Source organism: Haplochromis burtoni, unplaced genomic scaffold (genome assembly GCF_018398535.1).
Source record: "Haplochromis burtoni strain Fernald_Lab_line unplaced genomic scaffold, NCSU_Asbu1 Contig_487, whole genome shotgun sequence".
Lineage (NCBI taxonomy): Eukaryota > Metazoa > Chordata > Actinopteri > Cichliformes > Cichlidae > Haplochromis > Haplochromis burtoni.
The window spans coordinates 182,781-202,949 of NW_024582848.1; the positions used below are offsets into that span (position 1 = coordinate 182,781).

At 42.6% G+C, this 20,169-nt stretch overlaps 2 protein-coding genes across 6 annotated transcripts in view; one reads left to right on the plus strand and one right to left on the minus strand.

The window, feature by feature from the left end:
* LOC102293364 (voltage-dependent calcium channel subunit alpha-2/delta-4) overlaps positions 1 to 13,109 on the plus strand; it is an 82,528-nt gene extending 69,419 nt beyond the window's left edge. For 4 of the 5 annotated variants that reach the window (XM_005946715.3, XM_042213837.1, XM_042213839.1 and 1 more), the window contains 9 exons: positions 7,776 to 7,846; positions 7,972 to 8,047; positions 8,234 to 8,286; positions 9,017 to 9,072; positions 10,347 to 10,367; positions 10,480 to 10,597; positions 10,738 to 10,853; positions 11,186 to 11,268; positions 12,270 to 13,109. In XM_005946715.3, coding sequence (XP_005946777.1) covers positions 7,776 to 7,846; positions 7,972 to 8,047; positions 8,234 to 8,286; positions 9,017 to 9,072; positions 10,347 to 10,367; positions 10,480 to 10,597; positions 10,738 to 10,853; positions 11,186 to 11,268; positions 12,270 to 12,365 — 690 coding nt within the window. In that variant the 3' untranslated portion in view covers positions 12,366 to 13,109. The remainder of the gene's footprint in view (positions 1 to 7,775; positions 7,847 to 7,971; positions 8,048 to 8,233; positions 8,287 to 9,016; positions 9,073 to 10,346; positions 10,368 to 10,479; positions 10,598 to 10,737; positions 10,854 to 11,185; positions 11,269 to 12,269) is intronic. The other variant, XM_005946716.3, reaches the window with a different exon arrangement.
* A 1,558-nt stretch (positions 13,110 to 14,667) lies between these two features.
* Positions 14,668 to 20,169, minus strand: part of afg3l1 (AFG3-like AAA ATPase 1) — an 11,285-nt gene continuing 5,783 nt past the window's right edge. The window contains exons 6-16 of the mRNA XM_005946719.3: positions 19,343 to 19,467; positions 18,928 to 19,195; positions 18,015 to 18,152; positions 17,771 to 17,924; positions 17,579 to 17,686; positions 17,126 to 17,251; positions 16,903 to 17,013; positions 16,659 to 16,774; positions 16,335 to 16,535; positions 16,041 to 16,235; positions 14,668 to 15,876 (exon numbers count right to left, since the gene is read on the minus strand). Coding sequence (XP_005946781.1) covers positions 15,649 to 15,876; positions 16,041 to 16,235; positions 16,335 to 16,535; positions 16,659 to 16,774; positions 16,903 to 17,013; positions 17,126 to 17,251; positions 17,579 to 17,686; positions 17,771 to 17,924; positions 18,015 to 18,152; positions 18,928 to 19,195; positions 19,343 to 19,467 — 1,770 coding nt within the window. The 3' untranslated portion in view covers positions 14,668 to 15,648. The remainder of the gene's footprint in view (positions 15,877 to 16,040; positions 16,236 to 16,334; positions 16,536 to 16,658; positions 16,775 to 16,902; positions 17,014 to 17,125; positions 17,252 to 17,578; positions 17,687 to 17,770; positions 17,925 to 18,014; positions 18,153 to 18,927; positions 19,196 to 19,342; positions 19,468 to 20,169) is intronic.

Genomic DNA, 20,169 nt, shown 5'->3' on the forward strand with positions numbered 1-20,169 from the left:
CATGTGGATTCATGGATTTTTTTTCACATTCTGTCTCTCACAGTTGAAGTGTACCTCTGGTGCAAATTACTGACCTCTATCATCATTTTAAGTGGGGGAACTTGCACAATCGGTGGCTGACTAAATACTTTTTTGCCCCACTGTATGTCTGCGAAGGTTCTCAGTCATCCAGGTCATCGTAGTCTAAGGAGCTTGGAAAGAAAAGCGTCTGGACTATTTTAATTTTCTTGAAGACGTTTCATCCGAGAAGCTTCAGGTCTAAGAGTAAATGGTGGCAAGTCCCAGATTTTAAGCCCCATAGGAGTGTCCTCCAAGGGGTCATGTACCCCCTATTGATCCTCTACCTAATCGCACGAGCCAAGGTGTGAAAACGGGTGTGGGTCACAATCAGCCAAGGTTTCAGGTGAGCCCACTGGGCCATTTCCTGAGGTCAAATGACCCAAGATGTGAGTGGGCGTTACTGTTAAGCCATTCCTCATTTCTTTATATTTTGCTGGGAAAATGGGAACTAGGAATTAGGCTTATTGCTCCCTGAAATGGTGACCAGTTTGGGCAGCATGGTTGGTAGCCCTGTTACCTCACAGAAGGTCCTGGGTGCAAATCCATCACCTGGCTGAAGCCTTTCTGTTTGGAGTTTGCATGTTCTCCACATGTCTGTGTTGGTTCTCTCTAGGTACTCCTGCTTCCTCCTCACAGAGTTATTGCTTAAGACCATTTCAAAAATGTACCAAGAAGTCTGGCTCCTTGGAAGCAAAATATAAAGAAATGAGGGGCAAGACTTTTGCACAGTACTTTATTGCTATGTGAAAGTGAAGTTTTAAAACTTGTTTAGAAAGAACAAGGAGCTGAGCCTCACTCCTGAAAAACAACCCCACATCATAATCTCCTCTCCATGAAAATGTACACTTGGCACAGTGCAGTCAGATGAGTTTCGTTCTCCTAGCAACCACCAAACCCAGACTCGTCCATCGGATTGCCAAATGGAGAAGCATGACTCTTCACTCCAGAGAACGCTGTTTTACATCACTGCATCCAACACTTTGCATTGCACTTGGTGATGTATGGCTTGGATGCAGCTGCTCAGCCATGGAAAGGTATTCCATAAAGCTCTATTCTTAAACTAATCTCATGAAGTTTGGAGGGTTGTAGTGACTGGCTCTGCAGAAAGTTGGCGACCGCTGAGCACTATACACTTCAGCACCACTTTGTTATAATACCACTAGAAGTTGACTGTGAAATATTTAGCATCAAGGAAATTTCCCAGCTGAACTCCATCTTATCACGGTACCACCCTGGAATTCAATGACAGCAACCAGTTCTTTCATGAATGTTTGTAAAAGAAGTCTGCCTAGGTACTTGATTTTAAAAACCTGTGGCCATGGAAGATATTGGAACACCTGAATTTAATTATTTGGAGTGAGTCAATACTTTTGGCAATATAGTGCGTGTTACCATAAGGTGATGTCATCCAGTAAAGAAATGTGAGGACTGCGAGTTTGCTGTCCATCTGACAGCTGCTCGTTAACTCTGGATTAACCCAGCCTGTTAAGAGCCACATTACTGAGGATTAATCCTGAACCTACCAAACCTCCATACATGCACAAACTCAACATATACACACTCTGGTACAGAGCGGCCATGTTCCAATCCCACATCTGCTGCTTCGCTTAAAGTATTTCAGCTTTTTAACTTGCCTCCAGTACAGCTGTACATGGGCACGCCTGATGTTTGTGTTACATGACAGTCTTAGTGATCTTAAGGCCAGATGATCCGTACTTAATGTATGCTGACCTTCTGGCTGCCAGAAGCACTTTGAGTTTGAGGTTACAGGGAACAAAATTTTCTATGTGTGCTGCAATAAGAGAAATAATTTAAGGTTACCTTTAGCGCCTTGACTTAAATGAGATCAGTCAGCTTGCAGTGTCTTTGGATCACTTCAGTAACTTAGTCAGCAGTCCAACTGATGTTAAAAGGATTTCATAACCTATGTTTATTTAGTCTCTACTCCAAACAAGCTTCACCCTAGCTCCCTCTTTAGAAACACCAGTTCTCAGATCAGTCTTATTAAGTTTAAGAAATTTAAACTCATTTTCATAAATTCAAATCATAAAATTGATTTCTATTTTTTTTTCATTAAATATTTCTATTTTAAAAATTACATTAATCAATGTATAAACTGAAAGGTGACACTTTAAGTAATCACCAGACCCTGTGAGTCCCTGCTGCAAGACATTCCTTACTGATACATTCAAACGAACCATATTTCAATAATAAAAACCCAATCCAGCCTTCAGCTTTTCCCCTAATTTCTCAATATTCCCTCAAAATACCCAAATATTTGTAAGATTATACTCTTGAACATAACATCTATTTAAAGGGTATGAAAACCTGAGATCTAAGATCTGGGAGTGATTTGTGGAAAACAACATAAATTTGGTTTAGTCAGCATTGCGTAGATATGTCTGTGTAGGTCAGGGGTGGGCAACTCCAGGCCTCGAGGGCCGGTGTCCTGCAGGTTTTAGATGTGTCCTTGAGCCAACACAGCTGATTTAAATGGCTAAATTACCTCCTCAACATGTCTTGAAGTTCTCCAGGAGCCTGGTAATGAACTAATCATTTCATTCAGGTGTGTTGACCCAGGGTGAGATCTAAAACCTGCAGGACAACGGTTCTTGAGGCCTGGACTTTGACACCCCTGGAAAGGCTTGAAAAAAGAAGGCGACTGGATGTCTTTAGGTTTGGAAAGATGTTACATTTCTCATGTAAAAGGCTTCAGAAGTCCAGACACCTACTTTTTTCAAGCTCCTAAGATTACCATTAAGAACCCATTTTAAATTTCAAAATAATACCCTCAGCTGCTGAAAGGCAACTTGTAGCTCCTCAGCAGTTTAATTCAGAGAAGAGCAAACGAAGCAGCGTATGGTGTCATCAGCATAAAGGTGCTCTTTTTATCTGTAGGCATATTATTTCCTATTTCCTATTTTATTAATAAAAAAAATTAAATGGGGCCTAAAATTAAGCCTTGGGGAACTCTATTTAAAATCTTCAGGAAACTTGATTTAAACACATCTGTACAAAAGCCAAAGTTAGTTATTTTATCTTAAATGATCAAAATTAATTTCTTCAAACTGGCCATGAACAATCTGTAGGCAAGGGATGAGAGTTTTAGGGCTGCTTCTAATGTTTCATCTTTCAGCAGTCTGTAGTTGTGTAGCAGTTGCATTGCATTTCTATTCACCATGTATTAACACATATCTGATTTCATAAATGGTGTCCGGGGGACAGGAAATGGAAAGTCTTGACCCAGATATCTGTGACTGACGTAGCCACCGTGAGATCACGATTGGTCAGTGAAGTCTCTTAATGAAGCAAGATGTCTACAAATAGAGCCTGTAATCTCACAGACGTAAGTCTTCATGCAGCCAGAGTAGTCGGCCACTGCTGGTCATTAGAAAGAATGCAGATTTAATGCCTTTTCCACCTTGGCTGTACTTTTCAGACCAGAAAGGTGTGTCACTCCCTTATAATGTCTTTATAAAGCCTGTACAAAGAATAAAGGTGGTTTCTCGGTCATGCTGCAGGAGATCTTTGAAAGCAAAATGGAGATGCAGAGCGAGTGTGAGGGCAGAAGTATGTGCCTTGTTGTTTAATTCTAAACCTCTAAAAATGGTTATATCACACAGCCTGTGATGTTTGGATTCAGATAGGACAGTGATGGAGAAATTGTCTTGTTATGTTTATTAAATGTTATGTATATTATTATTGCTGTCGCCTCTTGGCCAGGACTCCCTTGAAAAAGAGGTTTTTAATCTCAATGGGACTTTTCCTGGTTAAATAAAGGTCAATAATAAATTAAAGTGTGCTGTTAGGCTAATTATTACATCATTCTATTTGTGTTTAATGCCCTCTGTATATGTATATGTGTGTATTTGTATTATACTGTTCTACATTCCTGTCCAGGAAGTGCAGATGGAAGCTGACTACAAGCTAAACATGAGATTAATGTTTTTGTGGATTGTCCTTCACAAAAAGAACGGAACTAAAACACATAGTGAACAAGTGCCCATGGAGGTGAGAAGCTTTTAGGTTGAGCTGTTGCAAATGCAATGCCACTGGATGTTTTTGTTCAACTGGTGCAATATCTGATGAGTAGCAGTGAGATATTTGCTGTTAAATGAAAACTAGACGTTCTAGTAGAGCTGTGTTCAAGTATGATTAAAAGGAGAAACATCAGCTACATGCAGCAGCAAAATATTCTGTAACCCTAAAGCCAGAATCAGCTCATTCTTCATTATTTGCATGCCTCCTGCATTCCCAGTGGTCTTACTAAGCAGATATTATGATGAAGCACTTCCTCGATGTTTTGCTGAGCTCTGGGATTTGCAGGAAGTTTGCGGAAACGCCCCGAATCCACCCCGATGCCGAAGCCGCTGTGCAGGGCATGGTAAATATTTAATCAACAGAGAAATTAAGTCAGTGCTGACTATAAGAAATGGGTCAGCAAGAGAAGGTGTAGTGAGCAGGGTGACAAAGCAAAACAGAAGACTTGTTTTGGGTGGTGCTGGCCATGTGTGGAGGAAACGTCCGAGTGATGATCAATGATCCTGTCTGAAAACCTTCTGTGAGAGTACAGTGTTCAACCTCAGGGCTGAAAGCAGGTTAGACTGAAAAGTACAACTATAAGGTGTGATAATGTGATGAAATGAACACGTCAGGAGTCTGTAGCCTGCTAGCGACCCTGTAAGGGGAAACATAATTACTGGAAACTACTTACAACTAAAAAAGTAGAAAATGACTGAATGAAACTGTTGGACTGTACATACTTTGGACATTTTAGAACATTAGTCTCTCAGAATTAAACTTTATGACACCAAAACAGCCCAAATACCTCAGAAGACCTCAAAGGTCCTGGGATATTAGTCACGCACGATCTGATATCCTCGTGTCGGTGTTGTTCCCACATCATCATAATAAATGTTGTTCCAGGTTCAACATTGCAAGTGACCAATCACATTGTTGTGATGTCATACTTTTGCGACCGGAAAAAAACGCCTTAAAAAATCTACATAAATTGCGAGAAACCGCCTCTGTCCACCGATCCAGCAATTTGAATTCTTTGCATTTCAGGATACTGTTCTTTAATAAACATTAAGCATTATACATATTGTCCTTACAACATTGGAATTTCATAAATGAATGAATCGCTTGGCTTGCAAAAGTATGACGTCACAACAATGTGATTGGTCACTTGCAATGTTGAACCTGGAACAACATTTATTATGATGATGTGGGAACAACACCGACACAAGGATATCAGATCATCCTATTAGGTCACCAAGACATGACATATGAGCTATTGGATACTAGGCTTGTTTTTACAGCCCATCTCAAGCTGGATTGCATTGAATAAAGAATTAGGTTAAGGAATTTGGAGGCCAAGTCATACACCTGTTGTTACATTTCGGCAGGTTTCCTAACTGCTTCCTGTGTTTTCCTCTCTTGGACCATGTTTGGAAGCTTCGCATATATCCGTACATTTTCTTCCAAATATCTGAGGCTAAGCATACATTTGAGATTATACTGTGATTATACTGTAACTATGAACTAAACTGTTTTTATGTGTTGATTTTTAGTGCCACAGAGTTGGACAGTTTAACATGGGAGTCTGTGGGGACTGACTCAGTTTATGTTCCAGCCTCTAGTGGACATTAGAGGAACTGCAATTTTGACACTTTTCACAGTGGGTTCATTTTTTCGTCATGTAGGTTGTTCCTTAGTTTTCACACACACACACACACACACACACACACACACATATAACACACAAAACACACACACACATATATATAAATATATATACTATATATATATACACATATATAAGTATTCTATATATATATATATATTTGAAAGCATTCAGGGTTCACACTTAGGATCCAAGCATGCTGTTGTTCTTCTAATAAACCTTACACCATGCCCGCTTTTAACTTATTGTGAACGCCTTACTTGTAACTCACAGATTTGCAGGTTCTCCAGAAAAATTTTGTCTGAAAAAACATTTAATTTTTCTTTAAATCAAAGTTTCTGCTTTTTTGTTTAGACAATGATTTCATGAATCCTGATCTTTACTGGTGGATATTTTCTCAGCCTGTTAAATATAATGAGCCAGTTTTGGTTGAAGCCCTTCAGAGGCAGCATGGAAACCTGAACCTGCCTGGTTGCCTTTGCTGCTGCGCGCCCGCCGAGCTCCTGGCACTCGTTGTGCTTTTGTTTAGTTTAGTGTGTTTACACTCTGCTGCAACTGCTGCTGCCAGGAAAACAGAGGGTCAACTTTGGTGTGTAAGCAGCATCCAACTGCCAACACTCAGCAACCTGTGAATCCTCCGAGGCTGCTGGGAGAATCCGTCCAGACAGAGATGAAGTGTGGGCAGAGAGCAGCTTGTAAACGTGAACAGAGCCGCTGAGACAAAATGCTCTGAATAATTCAGAGACTCTGGTCCTGCTGCTGCTGCTGAGCGCCGGAAAGAGCCGACACACTGCAGACTCTCAGGCTGAACGCAGCAGTGACTTTAAATGTGTCTGAAACATTCCTTATCTTCATGTAAACCTGCTGACTGATCATGTTCTATTTACATGCTATCTTAGAATAGATGAGACTGCCAAGAGAGTAATGTTTTGCACAAACTCAGGAAAGTTGAGTGTAGGAAATTTAATTTGAGGCTACTTTTTAAGGATGTGCATGCACTTAGATTACCAGCTAAATGGCTACTGGTTGACATTTATGTAGAGTCATTTGGCCTGAGCACATGACCAAGAATTTCATTTTATGGCAACACCGCCCTCTGGTGACTATAGTAATAATAACAGGAGTAACAGAGGAGGGAAGGGTGGATGGATGGGTCAGCATGATAACTTTACCGTTTAACACCCAAGTAAGTTATTGTGTAATTTTGGCTGCAAGATTACAAAATAATTCTCATTTTTAGGAACCATTTTTATTTTCTCTCCAGCCCACAGTGGCCTGGGAGTTATGGTACTATGAACTGGGCATGGCAAAATCTAAGAGGAGCTGATTTTTCTACCTGTGTTCAAACAGCAGTACCCAGTGAATGTTTTGTGCTACTGGGATACAAAAAAGATAAAAATAAACATAACGTTTCATTTCTATTCTTACCAGAATAGTTAGAATTTTGTCTCCAGCAAAAACTGTCATGGAGTTACAGTCATTTAAAAGGTGCTTGTCAAGAGACTGTAGTTCCCTCATTTCCTCTTTCAAACCAATGTAGCTGTTTGAGATTCACGATCACTTATTATTGTGAAACAGCAGCTTGCACATAGACATGGTAGTGTTGTTTCACCAAATGAAACTAACACAAAAAATCCAAAATAAAATAATCAAAACTAAATCTCAACATTAAAACTAATTGTGAAAGATGATTCAGTGGTCTCACAGCCTGAGGAAAGAAACTGTTCTGAAGTTTTGCGATAAAGCAGAAACTGTATTTCTTGACCAATGATGAGCAGGCTCTGCCTGCTGTGGGTTTTACCTTTTAGTGTCCTTTGGGTCCTGCAGAGATGCCTCACAGGTATCACTGGTGCTCAGCAGAGGGGTGACACTTTTATTACCATCCAGTTTTAGTCCATGAACTCCCCATTCCAGTTTGCTGTTAGTTTTACAGCTCTGTAAAAGTACTCCACACTGTAAATGATCCTTAATTTTCATGTTGCTGAATTCTAATAACAAAAGCCTGCTGGCTTCATGTTGTTTTTCACAGATTGGTCGCTTCTTTGGCGAGGTAGACGGGTCCATCATGGCTTCGTTGCTCAAGATGGGAATGTTTAAAAAGTATGACTAACTCAAGACACATTTTCCACTCATGTTTCTTTTTATTGTAAAATAAGTTGGTAACTATGAAGAATAGAACACGCTTTTCTCCTGTCACAATTCAAACTGAGCTTTCTTTTTTCCAGAGTGTCGTTGTTCGACTACCAGGCAATGTGCAAGACCGGCCACCATCACGCCAGCAGCGCACGACCTCTGCTCAGCGTGAGTCTCATTACTATTTAGCTACTGATGACAACAGAGGCTTGTCTCTTATACTATTGATATTATCTGTTGTAAATTTCTTATATACCAACACATGGTTACCATCAGAAGATTAAAGAAATCTTCTGATGGTTTTTAAGATTTTATTTTACCAAAAGTTCTCATTTCTTGTTTTCCCTTTTGCAGCCATTCTACGTCATCATGGCTTTGATGAGATGGTTCTTCTCCAACGCGCTGATGTAAGTGCTAAAGAGCAACATCACATTATCACAATGTCCTACGCTGACGGGATTTTGCAACCAAATGTAAATCAATGCTTAGAATCAAATAAAGGATTATTTTGAACTTTTGATCATGCAAAGCTGCTCTGGTAGAGTACAAGAATAAAAGAAGGAGCTGGAAATGGACAGATTAGGCACACAAATCTGTGGGGTCACTCAATCTGTGACAGACAAAAAAATATATATTATCGTATATTTTGTACTGTATACAGTTTCCAACTTCATTGCAGTGTTGTAAAGGTATAACATAGGATGAAATCTACATCTCTCAGTCACTATTAATGTGCTTCTGTTCTTATTATATTAGAAACGTCTTCATAATGATGTTAACAGCAAACACACTGTAAGTCCAGGGAGACTTCTGTCCGCTTCATGTCTTCAGGGTGTGGATAATGAGCCAGTGTGCGTGGTTCACATTTTTAATATGCATAAATCATTTTAACTGCAAACTGAACCTCCACCACTGAGAGATTTTTAAAGCTTAAAAATAAATCAAATAGTGGTACTTAAAGACTGCTGGACTCAAACTTTTAAATCACCGAACCAAAAGACTTTTACTGACTGAAACCTGCAGAGTTAAATTTTGCTTTGTGCCTCAGTTGTTTCACAGTTTACCTCACAGCACTTACTGCTGCTGGATGTCAGGTGCTTTTTTGTCTTTAACAAGGTGTTTTTGTGTCTCTGTCAGGTTCCTGCTGGACTTTAACCTCTGTGGTCTCTGGCACTCTGATTATTTTGTGGATGGTAAGCTCAGACTGACCTGACTGGTCAAGTTCTCTGACAGTGCACTTAATCACCATCAAATCTGGGAAGTCTTTGTATCTCGGGAAGTTAAATCTTATGAGGAGCGCTGGTTTGGGATTGCCTCCTTTTTCGAGGCAGCCTCAAGAGGTCATTAGTGGAGCTGCACGTTTTAGCAAATTGGTTTCATTTTCAGTCCCACAGGTCGATGCTTGCTCAGGACATTACAGTAGAGATCAGTCTGATTACAGTGGATCTAACACGGCACAACCCTGTGAAGGGGAACAACAACCACTCTCAATGTATCCCTACAACCAGTACTGGTAACTGGGGATCACAGCACCATGAGCTCCACCTCTGACTGCTGCCTGATCCTGAAAGTAACAGCAGACCATGGGAGCCAAAGGAAGGCAGGGCCATTTGGGTTAGGCCGGATACAGTCTGCTTGGTTAGAACAGGCCCCTTGTTTTTCTCTTCATAGGGAATCGCATCCTGACCTCCTGCTCAATCGATAGTTTGGACCTTACTGGTGCCAAACTGCCTCAGACAGCATAGCTCATGGGGTTACTTGAGCAGAAAAAATCCTTTACCCACCCCGCCACCATAACGGCAAATCATCCTCTCACGTAGGACCATGACCTGACCAAAAGAGTAATCCATGTGATGGGTGTCTGGGCTCCACCTTAGAGATGGGGTAAAGAGCTCTGTCTACTCCCAATTAACCTGAGTCCATTAAGGTGGTTCAGCATCTGACCAGGATTTTCCTGGATGCCTCGTGGCTGAGGAAGCGTGTCCAGCTAAGTGGAGGAACTATGTCTCTCAGCTGGCTCAGCAGGATCTCAGCATTTACCCCAAAGAGCTACAGGAGGTGGCTGGATACATTTTCTGTTATTTATACAGAGTTATGTGCGTAACTTTATCATTGCACCTCATATTAGTGGAGGAATATTTGTAGGTGGCAGCATGCTGTAGCTGTCTGGAAAAATATGTAGAGCAATTCAAGAGGTTTTCGTGCTCCTCTCAGGATGAACTGAGTATCTTTGGTGATCCTTTCCATCGTTATCACATTAGTGAGCACAGGTGTCAGTGTCGTGTCTCCAGAGGCTGAAACTTTACAGAACAAAATTATGAAAGAAAACGATTAGAAAAGTTTTGTTTTATTTTGGTCTCATTAATAAATTACTCATCTTCATCATCATCTCTCCATCACCATCCTCACCTTCATCACCTCCGTGTGCCGTCTGTGTCGTCACTGTGATCCATCTTCATCTGTTCAGCCAAAGCTGGCTATCACACATGTGAGTACAGCACATCTGTGGGCATCTTGTGCTCATCAAAAAGTGGGACTAGCCATCTCAGGTGTAGCGATGCTGTGTAACGTGTGTACGTGTGTGTGTGTGGTTTCCACAGCTCATAAGCAGAAGAAGTTGGACGCGCTGCAGCCCTGCGACACAGCTTACCCAGGCTTCATGTACGACCCGTCTGTCAGAGAGGCCAACAGCCTCAACAAGTGTGGACGCTGCCAGAAGTATGACACACACACACACTTTAAAAATCAAAACAAGCTTCATTCATAGTTTGTTAATCTGGTCTTAAATCGAGGAAGTTTCAACTTAAGCATAATTGAATGATTGGCAGTGACTGACTGCGGCCTTCTTTGCGTTTCAGGATGTTTGTGGTGCAGCAGATTCCTGACAGTAACCTGGTTCTGGTCGTGACTCAGGCCTACTGTGACTGCTCCCGTCAGTATGGAGCCATTCTGCTGGAGCCCAAAGAGATCAAATATATCCTTCACATTCTCAGCAGCAAAATGCTGCCCCCTGCTGGATGCTTATAGCCACAAATACTGCAGGGAGGGCAAGACTGCATTCAGCCTGGAAAATCACATTTGTGCTGTAATCTCCTTATTTTCCCTCAGATCAGTGATGCAGTTCACTGGCACTCCACAGCCAATGAGAACATTAATAGATTATCTGAGCAGTCTCACAACATCTGTTTGCTCTTAGCTGAGGCTTTGAAACTTCAGATTTACGTCATGCTTTGTTTCTACAAAATTTCGTCCCCATTATATATTTATTTCACAGCGAGCTTCCAGTTTTCCTTAATATCTGTGAACATAACGCCACAGTGAAGTGCAACAGGATGAAATCCCAGAAGGTGCGGCGGCGCCCTCAGTCATGCCACGCCTACCACCCAAAGGTCAGTGCTGAGCCCCACTGCTGACTGTGAACGCAAAAGAACTGCAAGACTATTTAACAAACACAAACGTGGTGATTTTAAAGGCAAATAAAGAATCTCACACAGAAAACTAGCAACAACACATAAGCTGTGTGTGTCTGTGTGTGAAATAAAGGCGAAGCAGGTCTCAGGGTCAATCGGGTACTGATGCACCTCTGTCCTGCAGCACAGCCAACAAATCCTTGAGTCAGCTGAAAAGCAGAACATCACCTCTTTTGTTAAGAGTGATTTTTTTTAAGGGATTCAAATTCTTCACTTTAAACGTTCCACTAATCATTTAACAGTCGTTGTTGCAGCTTGTGTATAATCTCTAACATCAGTCCCGTCACACTTGATGGCTGTTTAAAGCAGATGTATTGGGCACAAATCCAGCTCCTTATTTTTATTCTTGGACTCCCCTAGAAGAGGTTTGCATGATGGGTCATAGCTTGTAATAATCTACTGCTTACACTGGACTGTGGTGCATCATTTATCAGGATGTCAGGATGATCTCCAAAGGAACACTCAGACTGTGGGTTAAATATCTCAGACTCTGCATCAGTTGGTTCAGAACTAAAGAAGCCAAACCAAAAATATGTTGCCTTATTTTCTAGCACTCAAGTCTGAAGTAAGCTGTTTTTAGCTCCTCCTCCCTTTAACCCAGCTGTCGTTTGATTGGCTGCCCCATGTAAATAGAAAGTTTGAGTGCATCTAAGAAAAGCAAAAAAAGAGAGAAAAAGAGAAAAACTGTGATACTGTAGGTCTACTCGCTTTAAGTATGCATGAGTTAGAATATAATGTATGCTAAAATGAGTCCAGAGTATGGACAGAAAAATCAACTTCACTGACCGTTCATACATCAAGTCATCTGCTGTTCATTCTGTAAAGCTAACTAAAGATTGTGTGGTGAAACAGGTGAACGCTGATGTACTCAGAGAAACTGCTATGAAAGGACTGAGCATCACATTTGTTTCGTCCTACAGGAGAACGCTAAGGACTGCGGCGGGGCGGCAGCCATCTCCCTGTCGCTCTCTCTCTTCTCTGCCTCTCTGCTCGTCTCATTGGTCGCTGAGTTCTAAACCAAAATGAACCCACTAATCAAGATGAACATGACAGTGAGGCGGAGACTTAAACATCCAGCAGGTAGCCAAAGGACTTTCTTTTTTTTTTTTTTTAACTTGAATAAGAGACAAACTTGGACGGAGAAACTGTCTCAGCTGCTGATCGGCCTCACTTTGCAGCACAGATAAAGGGCTACACAAGGTTTTCTTTAAAACCTGTAATAGACTCCAAACTGACTCTGGATCAGCTTTGCAGTGGCTCTGCAGCTGGAGGAGAAATGATAGGGGGGGGGGGACCCCCTCCTGGACAGTGCAGCCTGTGCGTGGAGACGCGTTGCCATTACACCCGAACAAGAATGTAGCACCTTTGTAGCTTTTTGATACAGAACTGATGTGTAAATGTAGAGTTTTACAGCCTCGATTTACCAAAACTCTCAAATTTGGACAAAAAAAAAAAAAAAAAGCTGAACTTTAAACACTCAAAGACTTTCTCAGCAGCTTTAAGGGTCAAAGGTTAACAGAAGATGCCGCACGCCATATGCAAGGAAACGCTGTGACTCACTGAGGAGCGCGACGCCAGCCTGTTAAAGATGAAGATGGAGAGAAAGTGACGTCTCGCTGATTTTGTTGGCTGAGACAGAAGCGGTGTCGCGGCTTTAGGTGGAAATGAAGCTACAGCATTCAGGGATTAGTTTTTATAGATAAAGATGTACTGGGACTGTTCGGAATGTCAACACAATAAAAAAAACATTTTTCACTTTACACAGCAGCATGTTTGTGGTTTTTTCACATTTACAAAGAAAACTAAAGCGCCTTGAGGCGACTGTTGTTGTGATTTGGCTCTATAAATAAAATTGAATTGAACTTGTGTTTTCATCTTCAGGGGCTCGACTGTCCGAGCTCGTACAAACATTGTATTCTCAGAGTCACCGTCATTGTATATTTTCTGTCATTAACTGGAAATTCCAACCTTGATCTTCTTCCCAAAACTGGTGTGACACTGATTTGCTGATTAAAACAACACTGGTGAAATGGAGACCTTATTTTCTTACAGAGCTCATGATCTTCACTGCTCTCTTACCTCTGCACCGCTGATCAGCTGCTATGTGAAGCAGGTGTAAATGCACAACAGCGCTGCAAGAGATCATGTTACGCTCATGTTAGCTTCTCTTCATTGGTTCCCTGTTAAATTCTGAATTTCACATCCTTCTCCTCAAATACAAAGTCCTGACTGATCAGACTCACATCTTAAAGACCTCAGAGCGCCTCATTATCAGGACAGAGCACGTCGCTCTCACGCTGCAGGCTTACATTACACTACACTCTTCGAGTTTTTAAAAGTAGGATGGGAGGCAGAGCCTTCAGCTGTCCCACTTTTAAGATTAGGCTCGTCTGTGACAGAGTAGTTAGGGCTGGATCAGGTGACCCTGAATCATCCCCTAGCTACGCACCTCCACTGGCTCCCAGTGAAAGCCCGTATGTCCTATAAAATCCTCCTCACATGCCAATCCCTTCGTGCTCTTGCTCCCCAGGACTCATCAGACATTCTTCTCCCCACGCTGGACTCTACCTTCCTCAGTACAAATGCTCACTCTCCATCAAGCACTCCAGACAGCGGTCCTTTGGGAGCAGGGCTTTCACCGCTGCGGCTTTCACTCTGAAACATGCTCCCCTCTGAGATCTGTGATCCTCCATCTCAAAAAGCAGCTGAAATGTCACATGCTCACTGAAGCCTTTTTTCTGTGTCTAAAGAAACCTCGGGTACTTTGAAGGGTGCTCTATAAATCCAAGTTATGATTCTTGTTACTACTCTACATTATTATTGGTTATTATTGCAATAGGCTCAGTAGTTCTTATATATAAACACACGGGGAGTAGATAAGGCTGCCTTTCCGTATGCCCGACACCAGCGGGTTCTTCCTCGCTGGAGCTGTACGAGTTCCCCCGCTAACATTGTAGGGGCTCCACCTTCCAATATAAAGCTTATTAATAACCTGAAAATCCATCTTAAAATATGAAAAATCAGTTTACACAAATCAGGACATGAAGTATCTCCTGTGCTGGGAGACTACCAGGAGGCGCTCATCTCATTTGGATGCTAACAGGCTTCAAAGTATTCGTTAGTGAGATAAGTTTAATTAGTTTCAGTCCCTTCAGGGATGCTGCTGATGAAAATTTAAAACATAAAATAAGACGAGCCTTTAACTCTGAGGGGAACGGCTCGCGTTGGGGCTGAAATGCGACGCCTGCAGCCATCACTGACGGTCTGTGTTTCAGTATTTTAGGGGGATTTTTACTTTAAATCAGCATAACTTACACGAAATGTTTCATTTTTTTATTTTCTGTTAACATCACACAAAAATCAATATGATCAAAACGTTTGTACAAAAAGAAATCCGAAGTGACGGGTGCTGCTGAGGTGTTTCGGTCCGACGACTCTTCGCGTCAGTATGAAGAGTAACTGCTGTCCACAAAAAGAAAAGTTTAAAAACGATCCAGTGTTTTTAGTCTGGACACAGAAAATAATCCTCATTATCAGCAAGGCATCGGTCAGGAAGGGGTCTCCCCTTTAGAAGAATAAATAAAGGAAGAGTCAGTCTGTATGCACCGTTTAAATGTGCATCGTGTACATTCTAGCCTCCTGTTTGAGTCTTAAAGGCATTCTGGAGCAACTTCCTGTCCAGATGTTGGAAAGAAGAAACCTCTGGACAAATTCTACAAGCAGAGGCTGACCAGAAACTGGTGGATCTGAGGAGGAGGTATCTGAGGTGCTCCCAACATTGCCCGTTTGCCCACTTCCTTACTTTATTTTAGCATCTAATTAAAATCAAATCCGCGTGGACGTGATGCCAGAGCAGAATATCAATGCAGTTATATATTAAAATACAATTTTTAACAAGTAGTAGGAAATTATAACCACCAACCTTCATTTTTCTTCATATTAGTTATACAGGCCACCAACTATTTACATTTTAAAGACAGAGCACTAACGAGCAGTGCAGCTGATTGTGCGGTATTGATCCTCTGCAGGACGGACAAGTAAAGTTAAAGTTGACTGAATAAAAAGCACAATTTTATTGAAATCACCTGGTGAAATCTTGTATTTTTATGTTTAAGTTCATGAACATGTTAATTTCACCTTATCTTAAACGTGTTAAACTAGAAAGTTTCTTGAAGGTAGAACAAACCGGGGTGAATGGCCACGTGCTCCTCCTAAACCCAGTACCCCCCCCAGACCTCCCAGACTCTGTCAGACCTTTTTTTTTTTTGCAGCTGGTACGTGTTGGGTGTTTTTTGGACTCTACATGGCCTGCCGTTTGTCCTGAGTTGAATTTTTGTCTTCCGCCTCCCCTCCTCTCTCCTGGTTCCAGTCTCGGAGGCCCTGCGGCAGGCTCGTGTCCTCCTCGAAGCTCCCGGTCCCCTCCACAAACTCCTCATACGTTGACTTCTCCTCAAACGGCCGAGGGCCCAGCAGCTCCAGCATGTCAGCCTTGTTCAACACCTCCCTTTCTAGCAGGCGCTTCCCCACCTGAGGATCACAGCAGAGGTGGAGCTTAACTGGTTTGTTTCAGACAGAGGATGAACTGAAGCCCCACATCTGGGCTTCAGTTCATCCTTACTTGAACTATGAATCATGGAAAGAATACTCTGCGTTTATCTGAGGTTGTGTTTTTGCGTATTAGACAGTCTCACCAGCTCCACCAGGTCCTTCTTGTCCTGGATGAGCTGCAGGGTGCGCTCGTACGCTCGATTTATCAGCTCTCTGACCTCCTCGTCAATGATCTCTGCTGTCGCCTCACTGTACGGCTTCTCCATGACTACCTCACCCTGTCGGGGGAGGTCAAACGACACCTGTCCCACCTTCTCGCTCATCCCAAACTGCACCACCTGCAAATCAGGGTGCAGAGCGATGCGTTACGGCACAAACAGCACTCTTCTGCTGGTGGGAATCAAACAGGGAGTGTGTTTTTAGTCACATGTGCGTACCTGAGCGTAGGCAGACTGCGTGACCTTCTTCAGGTCATCCTGAGCGCCGGTGGTGATCCGTCCGAAGAAAACCTGCTCAGCCACACGCCCTCCCAGCATCATGCACATCCTGTCGAACAGCTGCTCTTTGGTGTACAGGTACTGTTCCCTAGGCAGGTACTGAGCGTAACCCAGACCCTTCCCCCGCGGGATGATCGACACCTGGATACAAACCATGTGTGGTTAACCCACAGCTTCCATCTACACCTGTAACTGGTGGAGATTTACAGAGCAGCTGGAGTCATAACAGAAACGACACAGCCCAAGCACGCACAGAGCTCCTACCTTGAGCAGAGGGTCAGCGTGCTGCAGGAACCACCCGACGATGGCGTGACCGGCCTCGTGATAGGCGACGGTCTTCTTTTCTGTGGGCTGCAGGACTTGAGTCTTCTTCTCCAGACCTGAACGCAAACAACCCGGGAGTCAGACTGTAAGGACGTCAGATACAAACTGTCCCGTTTACCACACAAAGACCATTACAAGAAACAACCGTACACAGCCGTCACGTACTAGGTGATGTCACACTCACCTCCAATGACCCGGTCGATGGCTTGTTCAAAGTGTTTGCTGTTGACGGACGGGTTCAGGTGCCTGGCTGCGATCAGAGCTGCTTCGTTGCAGACACTAGCGATGTCAGCTCCTGATTCATTCAAACGGGAAAAAACAGTCATCAAATATAATGATTCAAAATAAAAGAACATTTTTGCGATAGTGCTGTTACATTGTTGTTATTCGATCCGACTGTTACAAACCAGTGAATCCCGGTGTGGAAGCTGCCATCTTCCTTGAAAGACCGTCTTTGTCCAGATTGGGATCCAGTTTGATTGGTCGCAGGTGGACTTTAAAGATGGAAGCCCTGCCTTTGATGTCCGGCGGACCTGACAGAAGACAGGAGAGAGTTCTTCCTCTGCATTCCAACTAAAACTTATTCTGCGGAGCTTCAACATGAGCATGATTTTACAGGGCACCGCATGCGTCCTCCAGCAGGCTGATCACATTGGAAAACCCAGATATCCCTCGTAGGTACATTTCGCTGCCATGTTTACACTTAATCAGGTTTCTGAATGGCATGTTTGGAGAATGCAAACAGCAAATCAACACCTCACACCAACTGGCATCACTGTGGTTAGTGGGAGAATGATTTGGGCACATTCCAATACTTTAAGATGTAGAGACTGCAGTAAGGCAGTAAAGACTCTGCTTACCTATATAGATCTGTCTGTCGAAGCGTCCTGGCCTCAGCAGAGCAGGATCCAGGATGTCCGGTCTGTTAGTTCCAGCGAGGACCACCACATTCGTGGCGGTGTTAAAACCTGTAGAAAAAGATGAAGACACTTAAATCTAATGGGGGGCTGGGGGGGATAGTATGTTCCACTTCAAAAATGCAGCTTGCCTACCATCCATCTCCACCAGCAGCTGGTTCAGGGTGTTCTCCTGCTCACTCTGACCCCCAAAGTTCCCCCCTCCTCTCTTCCTCCCCACTGCGTCGATCTCATCAATGAAGAGGATGCAGGGGGCATTCTTCCTCGCCATGGCAAACATGTCCCGCACCTTCATGAGGAGAGAGAACAGTCAAACATTCAGTGTCTGAACAGAGTCATCTCAGATGCTCCAGGATCTGCTCCGGGTTCATTCACTTACTCGGGCCGGACCGACGCCCACAAACATCTCGAGGAACTCTGAGCCGTTGACGGTGATGAAGGGGACGTTGGCCTCTCCAGCTGTAGCTTTGGCCAGCAGAGTCTTTCCCGTACCAGGAGGTCCGGACAGCACGGCTCCCTGAGATAAAAACGGCATCAGTTAAAAGCGATTGAGAGAAGTTCACATCCAAGACAAACTGCCCCTCACAAAAAACGGCACTAATTTATAAATGCCTCGTCTTTAGCCTGTATCTTTACGAATAATGACTGATTTCATTTCAGGTTTCGTTTTCGGATCCTACTACAGGATTAAAACTGTTAAGAGTCCAGAATTTCCAACACACAGCAGGGAAAACAGCTCAGTGTTTTTACACTAATAATGTGCTCAAATAAAAGTACTTTATCTTCAGAATGGAACAAAACTCTGAAAAATGGACTACAGTAAAAGCTTTATTAATAAAATGTGCAGCAGGGACTCATCAATGTGAAATAAACTCTTCATAAGCATTTCTACACATATCTGAGCAAAGCAATGCAGACAAACAAGATTGTAAGCAAAGTCATAAATAAAACAGATGATCAAATGCAGTCAAAGTAAGTTATTGGTATTGCAGAAACTAGGGGTGGGAGATCTATTGCATACACTTGATGTATCGAGAGGTTAAAATGACTTTATTGTAACCATCAAATAAAGGCTGCCATGGAAATATTAAGTTGTCTAGATCTAATTCATGCATGTTTATATACTACCAGATATAAACAAGGAAAATATGGCGATAGTGGGAGTTTCACAGGGAGGATGTCAAACAAAATATTTTCCAAAACATGCTGTAAATCTCGTGATGCAAAAGGCAGCAGTACCACAAAAATTCCACCAGATGAAAAGTCCGTGTCTGCAAAGCTCGGATTTTTACCTTGGGGATCTTAGCTCCGAGGTCCTGGTACTGCTGCGGGTTCTTCAGGAAGTTCACAAACTCCATTATCTCCAGCTTGGCCTCCTCACAACCAGCCACATCCTTGAACTTCACTTCGATGTTGTCCTTCATCATCTTGGCTGTTGACTCGCTCATGCTAAATGGATTCCTACCACCTCCAGCGCCTCCTCCCATTGGTCCCCGCCGCAGCGTGAAGAGCAGGAAGCCAATCAGCAGCACGGTCGGGATCATGCTCAACAGGAAAGAGCTGAAGGAAGAAAAAGCAGCGTTAGGAAAGCTACTTTGTTGTTATTATAGAAACTGAGGTTGTTAGGCCCTTTTTAATAATGATTTTACCCCAGATTAAAGTCTCTGGCTGACATAATGCATGCTGCGTTTGTGTGTCCAAACCCACCCATCACTCTCAGAGCTGTAGACGACGGCAGGTCGGTGCGTTGACTCCATTCCGAGTTCCAGAACTGCCGTCTCGAGGTTTCTCTCAAATGTGTCGACGCTGCCGATGTTGAACCAGACGTAACTCTGAGGGACAAAAAACATCATGCATCACTCAACTAGAGAAAGGTAGCCTGAACTGTGCGACTTACCTGTTCCTAGGCCATTTGGGTTTTTAAATCTATGCAAAATAAAAATAGTCTTTGTGCAACTTTGACATTTTTAATGAGTAAAAAACCTCAAGGAATGTCTGACAGAGTAATTAATATTGACTTGTACTGTATGTAGCAGCACCTCACTGTGACACTTTTTATACATCTGAAGATTCCACTTTAAGCCCAAATCATCAGCCTTCCCACTGTGCTGTCAGTTGGTATGAGGCTTTTGTGTGAATATGCTCTGTGCAGTTTTCTCCAAATGTGCCAAACATCTCCACTTTGGTCTACACTGGACGGTCGGATGATGGGGCGAATTTGATGGTTGTTTTCACATGACTAATGGTCAATGGTTACTCTGGTTACATTTGTTTTACTTTTTAAACTTCACTAGCTGCCCAAACTCTGTCAGGCTTTCTCTAAATGTACATAACACCCAGATTGTGCCTTTAAAAAATAAAAAATAAAAAAAAAACTCCTTAAACAAGAAACTTTTAGTTTTTTTAATGTAAACATGGAAAGAAATTTAACTGAATTTGGTTAATTAAACAAATTAATTAACTGACCACAAGCAATACTTTGAAGAGCCACTAGGGGTTGTGACAGCTGGATAAAAATCTATTTCAAAATCAGT